This window comes from Lasioglossum baleicum, chromosome 12, assembly GCF_051020765.1.
Source record: "Lasioglossum baleicum chromosome 12, iyLasBale1, whole genome shotgun sequence".
NCBI classification, from domain to species: Eukaryota; Metazoa; Arthropoda; class Insecta; order Hymenoptera; family Halictidae; genus Lasioglossum; species Lasioglossum baleicum.
The window spans coordinates 13,660,302-13,673,839 of NC_134940.1; the positions used below are offsets into that span (position 1 = coordinate 13,660,302).

A 13,538-nucleotide genomic window follows, 5' to 3' on the forward strand; every position below is an offset into this window, starting at 1 on the left:
CGGCTTAGGACGTAGATAACCATAGACTATCGACTGATGAGACGCGATGCTCTAGGGTCTAATTGTAAGGGTCTAATAACATTTAGTAAACATTTAGGGTCTATAGTGTATGCATAGAGACTCCTATACTACACTATACAGTGTATGCGCATCATGCGTGAATCGGAATGGACCCTAAGATACAGACAGATACAGAAATGTATTTAATTCTGGAATTCGACGTCAGAAGACGCGCTGTTGCTCGGTTTCGGCAGTTATGCAAGGTGGCATAACTAGAAACAGCTTTGAATCCATGCCTTTTTCTTTCGTGTCCATTCGTGTCGCAATGTGTCTGAGTTAGTAATCGTTTAAATGATATTGTTATTTTCTTACTTTTCTTGTATTGTTGTGAATTTCTAAACTCGTAAGTTGAGATCACGGTCTATCTAATTGCCGGAAAACTACATTAACGTACGATGCGGAACGTGAAAACACGTGAATCAAAATACACGCATGTCACCGGCCGGTAATTTTGTATACGTGGTCAGTTTTGAGATAAATAGACGACATGCTCGTTATATGTTTATTGGCCATGCAACCGCTGTGTACTATTTAAATGGCATGTTTATCGCTACATTTATTCATTTTCTCGTCGACAAACGTGGATTGTCTTCTTCCGCTTGTTTACGTTTCGAAGGAATCATAACCTAATGTACTATGACAAATGCCATATGCAATACATTTTAAATTTTCATGAATTGCAATTACACATTATTTACATAGAAAACACCTTTCGCGCTTTTCCGTTGTTCGATTTCCGCCTACGAGACAATTATCTCGGTTTAGAGAAGATAAGGATTTGTAAAATATAATGAAACAAATGACTTATATATTTTTCTTTTGTGCAGGTCAAATTGTAAACGAAGCGTGTGATTAGTTAAGAAGTTCTATCTGTAAGCCTAATAAACATGGGTGCATTAACAAAGACAAAGGGTTTACTTATGTCCGCTCAAAAGCAGGAAACTCTTTTAAAATTAACTGTGTTATCTCTCGCTGCGATTTTATGTAAGTATTCTGAATCTGTATGTAACATTCTATACGATATGATTACATCAAACAATCTGTTATAGCATTTGCAACAAGATTATTCTCGGTTCTAAGATTTGAGAGTGTTATCCACGAATTTGATCCATACTTCAACTATCGTACGACAAAGTATTTAGCTGAAAATGGATTTTATAGTTTCCATAATTGGTTCGACGATCGTGTTTGGTATCCTCTTGGAAGGATAATCGGAGGTACATAATTTAATGCACAGAGTTACTTTGTTTAAACAAGTAAGGAAATCACTATTGATTCTTATTATCTTACAGGAACGATATATCCAGGCTTAATGATAACATCAGCTGCATTATACCGTATTCTATGGCTACTGAATATTACCTTAGATATACGTACTATTTGCGTTTTCCTTGCTCCATTATTTTCTAGTTTAACAACAATCATAACTTACTTGCTTACCAAAGAGCTGAAGGTAAATTTTCTTTCGATGTGTAGAATATTCAAATTCGTAATGTCCAATGGAAAAGTGTTATCTTATCTTGGTTTAAGGATTCCGCGTCAGGATTATTTGCTGCAGCTATGATAGCAATAGTTCCTGGCTATATATCACGATCCGTGGCAGGTTCTTACGATAACGAGGGTATAGCTATTTTTTGTATGCTGTTTACATATTACATGTGGATCAAAGCAGTGAAAACAGGAGCAATTTGTTGGTCGGCTTGTGCTGCTCTTGCATATTTTTACATGGTGTCTTCCTGGGGTGGCTACGTGTTCTTAATTAATCTTATTCCTTTACACGTGTTGACCCTAATGGTGACTGGTAGATTTTCGCACAGGATATACGTCGCGTACAGTATTCTGTACTGCATAGGAACGATACTGTCCATGCAAATATCGTTTGTTGGTTTTCAACCTGTACAAAGTTCTGAACATATGCTTGTAAGTGACATATATTTGTATACGCATATACATATCGATTGTTCGGCTTCGTGAAAATTATGCTTATCTCTTTTTATAGGCATTAGGAGTTTTTGGACTTTGTCAAATTCATGCTTTAGTTGACTATTTGCGTAGTAAAATGTCTCAAGATGACTTTGAAGTACTTTTCCGTGGTCTCGTTATCTCCACAGTTAGTATTTCGTTTGTTTTGGGGATTATTTTAACCATTACAGGTATTTATCGTATTTGTATATATAATATATTATACGCATTATTCAAAGCTGAGATTTCTTAAATCGTGCATGGTGTATACCAGTATTAGAAGTTTTCGACCTTTTTAAGGAAAAATATCTCCGTGGACTGGACGTTTTTATTCCCTTTTGGATCCATCCTATGCAAAGAATCATATACCAATAATCGCTTCGGTTTCCGAACATCAGCCGACGTCTTGGAGTTCTTTTTACTTTGATCTACAGATATTGGTATTTCTATTTCCATCAGGATTGTATTTCTGCTTCTCAAAGTTAACAGATTCCAACATTTTCCTTATTTTATATGGAGTTACTAGTTTATACTTCGCAGTGAGTATAACTTAGTTTAAGGTATATTCTATTCCAACTGATGCCAGTTGTATTCAAACAATAATACCTTTTTAAATGTGCAGGGTGTGATGGTCCGTTTAATGTTAGTTCTTGCTCCTGTGATGTGTATCTTGGGTGGGATCGGAGCATCTTCTTTACTCGTTACTTACATGAAGCAACTAAATGGTACAAAGGTTACTGATAAGAAGTCGAAAAAGTTTGAAAGCAACTACATACTGAGAAGCGATGTAATTGAATCAATCTATCATTAATGTTCTATCGTTATAATATGTATATTATAGGTGCAACAGATATACACATATGTTACGTCCGCTAACTATTAATTTTCAGATCGCATCGCTTTTTATAACGATCATGTGTATTCTATTCTTTTCGTACACTACCCACTGTACATGGGTTACGGCAGAAGCTTACAGTTCACCTAGTATTGTGTTGTCAGCGCGGTCTCCAGACGGTGGACGAATGATTTTCGATGATTTTAGAGAAGCATATTATTGGTTACGCATGAACACGCCAGAAGTAATTCACTAGATTTTGAATAGTTTGAAATAATTGAATATGCGTCTGTTGAAACACGCGAATATATATTATAACAAATATTTCTTTAAACTTAGAATGCCAAAGTAATGTCTTGGTGGGATTATGGATACCAAATTACAGCAATGGCGAACCGAACAATTTTAGTGGACAATAATACATGGAACAATACTCACATATCACGAGTCGGTCAAGCAATGGCGAGTTCCGAGGAGAAAGCTTACGAGATAATGAGAGAATTAGACGTGAATTATGTTCTTGTAATTTTTGGAGGACTTGCAGGATACTCATCCGATGGTACGTATAATATCGCAAGCACTAAACCAATTTAATTAACGTTCAAACGTTTGCAAGGCAATAAGTTATATCGTCTTGTTCCATAGATATAAACAAGTTCCTATGGATGGTTCGTATCGGTGGAAGCACTGAAAAAGGCAAATCTATAACGGAATGGGATTACTATAATTCTGCAGGAGAGTTTAGAGTCGACAAGGAAGGTTCTCCGATTTTGCTCAATTGTCTCATGTACAAAATGTGTTACTACAGATTCGGTCAAATTTACACGGAAGGAGGTGAGTCTTCCAATCGTGTAAATCGTATTACGATTTTCAAACTGAATGGAAAAAACATTGAAACGCTCTAATGTTGAAATTCTATCGAACAGGGAAACCTTCGGGGTACGACAGAGTTAGAAACATGGAGATTGGTAATAAAGACTTCGAGCTGGATATGTTGGAAGAAGCTTACACGACAGAGCATTGGCTGGTGCGAATATATAAGGTGAAAGATTTGAGGAATAGAGGAAATTAAAAGCACAGGGAATAGTAACACCGAAGTAGGCATCACTTTGTAAACCGTGTCATAATCTTGCTCGCTTATAAGGTTTACAATTGTTTGAGGTATGGATGTGGGGCACTAAAACTAAATACAGAGTCGCGTGTTTCCATGAGCATCGATATAATCGAAACCATGAGAAAAAAGTATATCAGGCCTCGTCGTAAGCATTAGTTTGATAAATATAGTAATTCAGTCTTGGAAATAATCCAGGTTTTCATTTCTTAGAGAAGCATATATTTTGTACGAATTTATTAGTATCGATCTTCATAATTGTTTCGTATTCAAATACGTATACATACATTACATACATAAGTATCTACATAAGTTACTTTTTCTAATTTCATAATGTATACACAGAGTCTGCTTATTATTCTCTTTCCAATTCTCGAGGTTTAACGATATGAAAATTCAACTCATAAGATAATGGTAGCTTAGGTAGGAAATAAATTTGTACTAAAAAGAGAATTGGTTTTTGTAATCGAAACGTTATCGTATATCGTAAGCTTCGATGCTGCAACATTATATGAAGAAAAGGGGAAGAAATACCAATTGTTTTTAGATCATTGGTGGTGCATACAACATACATAAATATATAGGTATCATGTACTATACGATCTCACCATCCATATGTTGCGCAAAGGCATGTTCGTACATGCATTGCTTGAAAGTGTAATTAATGTCAACTTTCATTTTCTGAATGTGTACAAACATGTGCGACTCCTGGTGAACGTGAAAATAAATGTGAACAAGACAGTATTTGTTTCAGTGCGTATGTTTTATTCGATATACATACTTGTATTTAACAAATTGCATTGAAATCCTCGATCTTTTGGGATTAAGAAACGAATGGACAGTGTAGGTATGCGTGTATGTTTTTTTGTTCTTTTTCGTTTTCTTTTTCAGGAGTTTAATTATTCGCTCATATAATATTAAAATTAAAATGAATTATGTTGTTTATACATTTGCCTCGGTACCTTACTAATATCATTAATTTAAGAAATATAGGAATGGAAACATCTATTTAAATAATAGATTTATTACTCGATGCATAATAAAACTCTACTTCTCCAATTATAATCGATTATCTTCTAATAGACCACAAAGGGTCCAACTGATTCAAAGGATCTATCGTTGGTTCTTTACCTTTCTCTTGGATGGATGTCGAACTCGTGGATCCTATACCATTGTTTGGTGAAGCTTTTTGTTGACCTGAAACAGTGACTAACAATATTATTCTATACAATATATCGTTATCTGTGATTCTGTGTAAGCGATATTCCATCGTATAGTATGCTATACTATAATAAGCTATAAACATTGCAGCCGAACCTTGTTCGATATCTGATCGTTGAGCGTTAATGCAGAGACTTTGAAGGAAATCGTCCGAGGGATGCATTTTTCTCGAGGTTTTATCTTTGTTCCCTTTAAATCCATCGAAGTTTTCGAACGTTGAGCGAGTGGATGATAAGATGCCACCTAAAATATTTTAGAGAATAGTAGACATAGACATATTCATAAGAATATGAGTTAAAAAGTAATGCAGCCCTCGCACGTACGTTTCATTAAAATGTCTTGAGCATGGTACAAAACCAGTTGATAGGCAAACAACAATGATTCCTTATTTACAACTTGTTTGCGGCACTTGAGAAGACCTTTAAATACCAGAGGTACATCGACTATTCCACATCCAGCCCGTATATGACATACTGTTGCAGCTGCGACCAAGAATAAGCTACTCAACGATCCTCCGTCTATACAATGAACAACTATGGGCTTTGAACAGCGTCGTAATGCTTGTTCTGTCATCACGTCCGTTGCAAATGTAAGTAACACTCCTGGACTACTGGGGAAGCCGCTGGAAAGAAGCCAAAGATATTATCCAAACTATAATATAATATAATACAAACAAACATCGCGTCCAATTTTTATCTTACTTGGAAGGCCACGTAAGAAATTGCATATGCACGATCGTCTTTTCCGAGTTTTTCTTAACATTATATATAGACATAACCCTCTGGATGTAAGAAACATGATTGACCCTCTTTTTCAATGAAATCTTAAACGTGCCGACGTTCAAAATGTCCTCTTCGTCTATAGGCCAATAGATTTCACTGTTTAACTGAACAGAATAATATTGTACTTGAAATCTTTCTTTCTATGGCATACGGCAGGGAGTTCCAACTTGTTCTCCTCCGAGAACCGCAAGATCCCCACCATTAGTCAAACCTCTTCCCACTACTACTACGTGCAGCCGTAGAGTTAGTGGGCGGCATAGCGACACGGGAACAGGGACGTTCTACCTTAAGAGTGGGGGAAGAACCTAAATTGGGAAGGTGCCGCGTATGACTCGCGAGCTACAAGTTGGAACTCTCTGGCATACGGTATATGGCATATTTAGTCACCTGTGCATCCGAAGCTAAACATGCGATTATCTCGCATTCTTGCTCCCACGTCATCGTCCAAAATGCTTGTGTTCTATCTGGCAATGGTGTTTGAGTAACGATGAACGACATTGGTATCCATTGCGTGATTTCTATTACATGCGAGGCGTTGATATAACTTGGAGTATCCGTTGACACTATCTGTACCCTGGCTGTGTCGTAAGGGATACAGTCCATCACTCTGTTCTCCGAGGAATGCGCCAGTGCCACTGTACACGATTGCTTTCCGCTCTCCCTCTCCTAGAATAAAATAAATTATTTGACCGTTTAACAACGTTACGACAGAGTAGATGGTAAAGTTGTTTATGGAATAGCTAGGAACTCTTACTTCGAACTCTTGAACCTCTCTCCACTTAATATCAAGATTCGTTGCCCCGCTTAACGTTTTAACAAGCAGACTATCTATAAATTTTTCATATTTCTCGACTTCGCTAATGAACTTCTGAAGAGCCGCTGGATCTCCTAGAGGATCTTTTTTCGGCTGTACATCGTTGTACCATGTATCCCACACTATTTTTAAATTTTCATTTTCCACTTTGTCCTCGTTGGCAGAAGCTTCGCCAGCTTGTTGTACATCTACTTGTTCGTTTTCTTTTTCCTGTTCCGTTTTGTCTCCGTCATCGGCGGTGCTTGCTGCAGGCTCCCCTTGTGTCTGAGTTTTATTCAGGGGGCGTATTTCCGGTACTAAGGGCGCGTGATTTATGGTGATGTCCAGGTCAGACAACAGATCCACGTTCGACTTTTCCGATGATTTCGTGGTGGATTTTGTGGGATTCGCGCTCGTAGTTGTATTTGTTCCATTGTCAACAGCTTGCATGTACGTTTGATTATAATTGGTGTGGTTTTCACTTTTGCTGGTGGATGCTGAAACACAAAACCAGCAGATTATTTTCCAAGATTCGATTTTCCAATGAAAAACTTTTCGAATTACCTTGATTCTGCATTTGAAGACCGTACTGTGTAGTGTAGTAGATATCGGATGAACTTTGAGATTGATATAGCTGCTGTCCCGAATACTGGGAAGACGGTGTTTGACTCACCAATGAATTATTGCTAGCATTCGTATACGTTGCATTGCTTTCTTGAGGTAGGTAAACGTTGCTACTTTTAACAGTTGTTTGTAACTCGGTCGGTGGTGGTGGCGGTGGTGTTGGTTTTTGTTGTTGCTGTTGTTGTGGTGGTGTTGGTTGTTGTTGTTGCTGTTGTTGTGGTGGTGTTGGTTGTTGTTGTTGTTGTTGCGGTAGTGGTTGTTCCTGAACAGGTTGCAGGTTGTTATTTTGAAGATTCATCGACGAATTGTAGTCGTACTCGTAACACTGACTAGTAGGATTGTATATATATCCCATCTGGTTTTTGTAAGGCTCCGTTGCCGTATTCGTTGCTTGTTGATTTCCTTGCATATAATTATACCCTTGATTATAAGTTTGCGAATAGCCGCCGTATCCAGAATAATGCGATTGCTGTGGATACTGGTACATCTGCGAATAATTCTGAATGTTCGATGTCTTCGCGTGGCTCTGAATTATTTCTGTGGTACTGGGACAGCCCGAATAAGAGTATGTGCTACAGGTGTCGGAGGGCATCATAGTGTGCGCGTACGAAGCACCAGTGTTTTGCTCCATACTTTGGTAAGTACAGGGGTAACTTAAAGCGGTGTTGTTGGCGGGCACTTGTGTTCCATACGAGTACGTTTTATCCATATAAAATGACTTGGTTTGGCCTGGGTACTGCATAACAGTGGTATTATGTAAATTCGTAGCGTTCATCTCGTTTGCTGCAACTGTCAAAGACGTGGTCGAGTTAACGGACTGCGGAATGTTCGTATTGGTGTAATGCGTTGGTATGTACGGCGTAGAGGCAGCGATGTTGGCTGGTGCGCTTCCGCTAGATCCAGCCATCTGCTGGGAGTGCAGATCCGATTGATTATAGTATACTGTACCGCTGCTGTAATCTTGAGAAGACGGAACTTCGTTTTGATTGATCTGCGGTAGGGCGTAATTCTGCATCTGGGAACTGGCGTCGGCTGGCAACACCTGTTGGTTTCTAATAACAGTTTGAGCAGATCCTTCGGAGACGTGTGTTTGCTGAGGAACTGGCTCGGCTCCGTATTGTTGTCGTTGTTGATCCGCGGCCATGTAAACGTTCGGATGCACGCTCATGGGTTTGCTGGCTATGCTGGACGTTGGTATAGCTGTCTGCGATACCGTTGACATTTGGGGCGGTAGGTTCCGAGGTTTCGCATCAACCGCGCCATCGGGTTTTTCAACGACAGTCGAAGGATACTGTTGCGTAAAATTGTATCCGGTGTTGTAATTGACTGAAGGTTGATAACTATCGTATTGCATCGTATTAGGAGGAAGATTATGATTATACTGCATTTGAGTATTGGTAGGATATTTTTGTTGTCCATCCAATACCGTGGAATACTGTCCATTGGACATGAAACAATTGGTCGGATAATGAGCAGTAGTGTTCGAGATACTCGTTGTTGTACCAGTCGCGGCTACCTGCGGATAAGCATTCACGGTTTCTGTGTTATTCGTTTGTACATAGTTTTGACCCGAAGCGTTGTTTACCGTGGAGTTTTCGTTATACGAAATCGTATCGTAGGCGTATGGCAAACTGGGTTTGTAATCTGTATACGACGTGGGATAATACTGTTGCATAGGCTGTACAGATGACACTGTATCCGGCACTGAAATCCCTGCGGAATGGATCGCGTTTTTGTCCATAGCGTCGTCCAGATACGCTTTCATCGTTGCGTCTCCTTGAAATGGTCTAGCTTGGCCTTTGCCCACGTTATAGTATTGATTTTGAACATTCTCTAGTCTGTTATTCAAATAATCTTTCAACTTGAGGCCGCTGCCGGATCGAACACGGGTTTGGTCGTATGCGGTAGTTGTCATCGTATCGACTTTTTCTTGGGAGGTTTTATTATCCTGAGCAAGAATGTGCTCGCGTTCCTCTTCCTGTACCTTGCAAGTGCTTTTCACTCGTTGAAGTAACTTCGAAACATTTATCTCTAGTTTCCTATAAAATTCGAGACCTTTGTTGGCCTTACCCAACAAGTCTTCGTAAGCATCGTAAGATGCGATCAAAGACGATATAGTGTGCTCACGACGCTTCAATATTTCTTCGACACCTTTCCGCACGTTGGCGGTTTGAGCGTACGCGTCTGTCAAAGCTGCCAGGATATTGTCCTGCGCGACAAGATTCTGCTCTATCAACGACACCTGCAACATCAAACGGGACAACTATAAAATTCCATCTCCGATGGAAACGTTTGAATTCGGATGAATTCGCTGGAACGAATACCGACCAAATTTTGATGTTTGCTGAGCTGATCCGCAAACAAACGGTCTAAAGGTCCAGAATCGGATGTAGCGGTAACCAATAGTCGCGTCAAATCGTCCTGTGCGATCGAGTCGCGCAATTTTGTATGAAATTCGTTTCTCTGTCGACGCATTTCATCCACTTTGTTTAAAATGTGTTTCAATTCCTTCGTGTGCATTCGTTCCAATTCGATAGCAGTATGCGACTTCTCGTTGTTTTGTTCTACAAAAAGTAAAAGTTTGGAGAACGAGTTCGTAAAAACACTATAACGAGCGAGTACCTGAAAGGTATGCACTCGGTGATGGAACGTGCGTCATAAGTTCGGCCAGCGGTTGGGCGAGTATTTTTAAATTTTTCACGTGCATCGATATCGCTTTGTGCAGAGCATGATTACTCTCCGATGCTTTATTGTGGGCTTCCTCGTATTTCTTAGCTTCTCTGGTTAAATCGGTCGCAACGATCGATGGAGGTCTTTTTCCAACTGCGTCCTGATATTGTTTTTCTCTGTAAAAACAATGAAACATTAGTACAACCGATGGTTCCTGTCGAAGTGTACAAAATCAATTTCTAAATGATAGATCTCCAACTTGGTCTCTTCGTCAAGAAGAAGTTTATTGATTTCCTTCAAGATCTTCTCGACGTCTTGGCTGGTGTCGGATAATTTTCCCATTACGTCCACTAGCTCCTGAATGACGTGCTGCTTTGCATTCAGCGCTGCGCATCTTTCAACCAGTTCGTCGGGAAGGGGCAAACGTTCCCATTCCGAAGTTTGAACATCGGGATCCCATAAATTCATATGCTCCAATTTCAAAGATGCCAAGTAGCTATTCAAGTGTTGATCTTTGTCCTCGATTTTTCCACCGATGGATCGTAATATTTTTGCTTTTTCCTCCGAGTATAAGGAACTCGCTTCGTGAACTTTCATTGGCACTAATCTGCACCGTACGATCGAACGTAAACAATATTAAAGAAATTGATTCTTGCGATGTAGTTAGCATGACATATACCTGGCAAAAATATCAGGTCCCGAAACTTCAGGATCGTTTATACAGAACGATATTCCTTTAACCAACGAGGCACCTTTTACCGTGGGCAGAGTTTCCTTTTCAGGCACCTCTTCATGGTATATAAATTCGTTTTCATTCTTAGCTGCTTTTCGTTTCCCCTCTACCACGTCATTAGTAAATGTAAGCGCTTCTTCTATAAGTGTTTTCTCTTCAGTCTTCGCGTGAGCATAAATTGATTGCGCTTCGTTTAACGAAGCTAACGCGGCATTATAAAATGCCACTCTCTCTCCCATTTTTCTCTGTTCTTCCGCTGCTAGTCCTTGATATAAATGTGTGACCGCTAAGTGGTAGGCCTTTTTGAATTTGACGTATCGTTTCCAGCTCTAAAACAACATGCTTTTAATCTTATCATATCTTATGCAGATAATCGGAACTCTAAAACAGAACCATTATTGTATCATACCCTGTATATTTTTGTACCAACTGTATCCGATATAGTCCCATCCTCGCTTCCACCTTGTTTAAGCGTGGTTAGCGCCAGAGTATAATAATCCACTATTTGCCTCGCGACTTTTGCTGCATGATACATATATCTTGTAGAATGATACACAAGAGCAGATAATTAAAGCCGCAGAACACGATCGTATCTATGCACTTTTCAATCGTTTAATACATACCGACGATCGTAGGTTTACGATTATCAAGCATACTCTTCTCCAATATGCATTCTTGTGCCTGAGCCAGACAAAGCTGATGCATGAACGTCATCAATTCTGGAGCCAAATCTACGCCAGATGGCTGTGGATAACTGTTCTTCAAATATTCGAATGCCCATGCCGCGCATTGAAAATGGGCACAGGCCATTCTCATGCCATCCGCGGATATTCTCTCTGTGCGTGCACCTAATTGAGTGTGCATCGAACCGATATTGTACAATATTGAAATGATTTCAAAGCGAATATTTGCCAACGAACAGACCATATTTGCGTACGTATCTCTCCTGCACAAATATATGGAAAATTAAAATTATCGATCGCAAAGGTACCTCCCTGTTAAAGGCATAGTTTTTACCATGTGAATGTGACCGCTGCTACACCATCTTTTCCCATGGGAAATCTACTCTGCAGAAAATGTAACTGACAATAATACTTTTTCAATAATAAGCAGCCAGCCATATCGACTGGCGGTCTAATAGCCATTGCTCGTAAACTTTCCAACTGGTGTATCTCGTTCGTATAGGATTCTGGGTCCTCATTATAAAAATCAAGGATATACTAAAAAAAATAAGAGAAAAAATACAAAAATACTCGTTACATTATTTAGTTTCGTAGCTATTTAGAGCTGATGAGGCTAATGTGGTACTCCACAATTGCGTCGTACGCAAAAATTTGAGATACCGTTACGCTGATGTGCATAATAAAAAGTAAAACGAACTGCTCGTATAATGATCACTCTAATAGATCGTAACACTTTGAAAATGTAAAGTATTGGTATTTACCTGCTTCAACTTTGGTCCAAACGTAGTTGTTTCCGGGCTGACTTTTAATTGAAACGATATCATTGGCAACCTTGGTACTGCCTCCATCGTGAGATTTTTTCTAATCGATACCTATTTTTTAGTTTAGCTTTCTCAAAATTGACAGTTGTTCATCTGTCAAACTCGCAGAAATAGGATTTGTTCACGAAACATAGTTCTCGTTGTCGCGTATTTCTGACGGGTGATTGTACCGCCTTCGGACCTATTTCCATGTGTAGAATATATTATATAAATATATATATGTATATACTATTTATAGGTATATATATAGGAAGAACCACGAAGAAATCATCTGGAAGGAATGCGGTTCTAATTGGTTGTTGGGCACGCATAATTCTGCTATTGGTCGAAATGACAATATCAACGAATCAGATTATGAACAGGCTTGGTCCACATCGTGTATATACAATAAAATATGTTCATGTTTATATGGAAAACGAACAACAAAATAAAAGATTCTACTCTTTAATCTACTTAGAGTCTAACAGATTGTAACAGGAAGGATACGAGATAAGTAATTATTCTTTACGGTGGTTTCCATGAAAAGTGTCAACACTTTTTTACGGAATAAGTTGACACTGTCAACGTGTCAAGTAAGCAAACTTAAATTTCCAGTAATGTCATTAAGTAATTATTGGTAATTACAGAGAGTATAGTAATTATTTTGAAATCGCAATGCCCCTGTCAAGAAGTGAATTTTAGTAGCTTCAATTTGAGCCCTCAACAATGAAAAGACCTGATCGAGAAAACATTGAAATATTACAAATGCAGATATCCCCTCTGATATTATTCTTTATTCAAGTATTAACAATTATGCCACACTTTTGTCATAAGACACTATACACATTCCGGCAAAAATCATTTGCTTCGTTCCAACGTCTGTATAGAAAATGCTCAAATTGCTAGCCATAAGTTACCAACAGCTGGGGCATTATCGATCGTATCATCTCTGTCGGTAACGTTTGGCTAGCAGTTTGGGCGTTTCGCCGCTGCATTTCTTGCTCACTGCTTTTCTTACGGCTGTTTATTTACAACAATTTACAATTTACACGGCACCTTATGCACCTTATGGGCAAAACGGCAGGAATCATCTGTGCAGACAAAGAACGGATTCATGTCCAAGAATTACATCAGTAGGGATGTGATCAAGTACCTCGGAGACAGGTTCGAACTGATTGAATTCGAACTTTCTATATGTACTTCGTAAAATAGAAATGATAGAAATAGTACTCTAAGTATGCTCGAATCTATGCCAGATAGTTTC

General features: G+C 39.0%; 2 protein-coding genes across 6 annotated transcripts; one reads left to right on the forward strand and one right to left on the reverse strand.

The window, feature by feature from the left end:
• Positions 1 to 186: 186 nt before the first annotated feature.
• On the forward strand, positions 187 to 4,712 carry Stt3a (catalytic subunit 3A of the oligosaccharyltransferase complex). 3 transcript variants are annotated; one of them, XM_076435796.1, is made up of 12 exons: positions 187 to 335; positions 888 to 1,044; positions 1,110 to 1,277; positions 1,353 to 1,513; positions 1,591 to 1,980; positions 2,060 to 2,213; positions 2,323 to 2,561; positions 2,645 to 2,809; positions 2,913 to 3,101; positions 3,197 to 3,416; positions 3,503 to 3,691; positions 3,784 to 4,712. In XM_076435796.1, the coding sequence occupies exons 2-12, from the start codon at positions 948 to 950 to the stop codon at positions 3,927 to 3,929; spliced, it is 2,118 nt and encodes a 705-aa protein (XP_076291911.1). In that variant the 5' UTR covers positions 187 to 335; positions 888 to 947; the 3' UTR covers positions 3,930 to 4,712. The 3 variants fall into 3 exon arrangements, with proteins under 3 accessions (XP_076291911.1, XP_076291909.1, XP_076291910.1); XM_076435794.1 differs by having other exon boundaries at positions 259 to 403; XM_076435795.1 differs by having other exon boundaries at positions 294 to 522.
• Positions 4,713 to 12,490, reverse strand: Mop (tyrosine-protein phosphatase non-receptor type protein myopic). Of its 3 annotated transcripts, none has more exons than XM_076435787.1 (15): positions 12,236 to 12,490; positions 11,809 to 12,011; positions 11,415 to 11,737; positions 11,201 to 11,313; positions 10,738 to 11,120; positions 10,318 to 10,665; positions 10,011 to 10,234; positions 9,717 to 9,952; positions 7,329 to 9,630; positions 6,726 to 7,261; positions 6,359 to 6,637; positions 5,891 to 6,075; positions 5,513 to 5,811; positions 5,286 to 5,432; positions 4,713 to 5,165 (listed from the first exon to the last, which is right to left on the reverse strand). In XM_076435787.1, the coding sequence occupies exons 1-15, from the start codon at positions 12,320 to 12,322 to the stop codon at positions 5,038 to 5,040; spliced, it is 5,793 nt and encodes a 1,930-aa protein (XP_076291902.1). In that variant the 5' UTR covers positions 12,323 to 12,490; the 3' UTR covers positions 4,713 to 5,037. The 3 variants fall into 3 exon arrangements, with proteins under 3 accessions (XP_076291902.1, XP_076291901.1, XP_076291903.1); XM_076435786.1 differs by having other exon boundaries at positions 4,713 to 5,177; XM_076435788.1 differs by lacking the exons at positions 11,809 to 12,011; positions 12,236 to 12,490 and having other exon boundaries at positions 4,713 to 5,177; positions 11,201 to 11,330; positions 11,415 to 11,554.
• Positions 12,491 to 13,538: the final 1,048 nt, after the last annotated feature.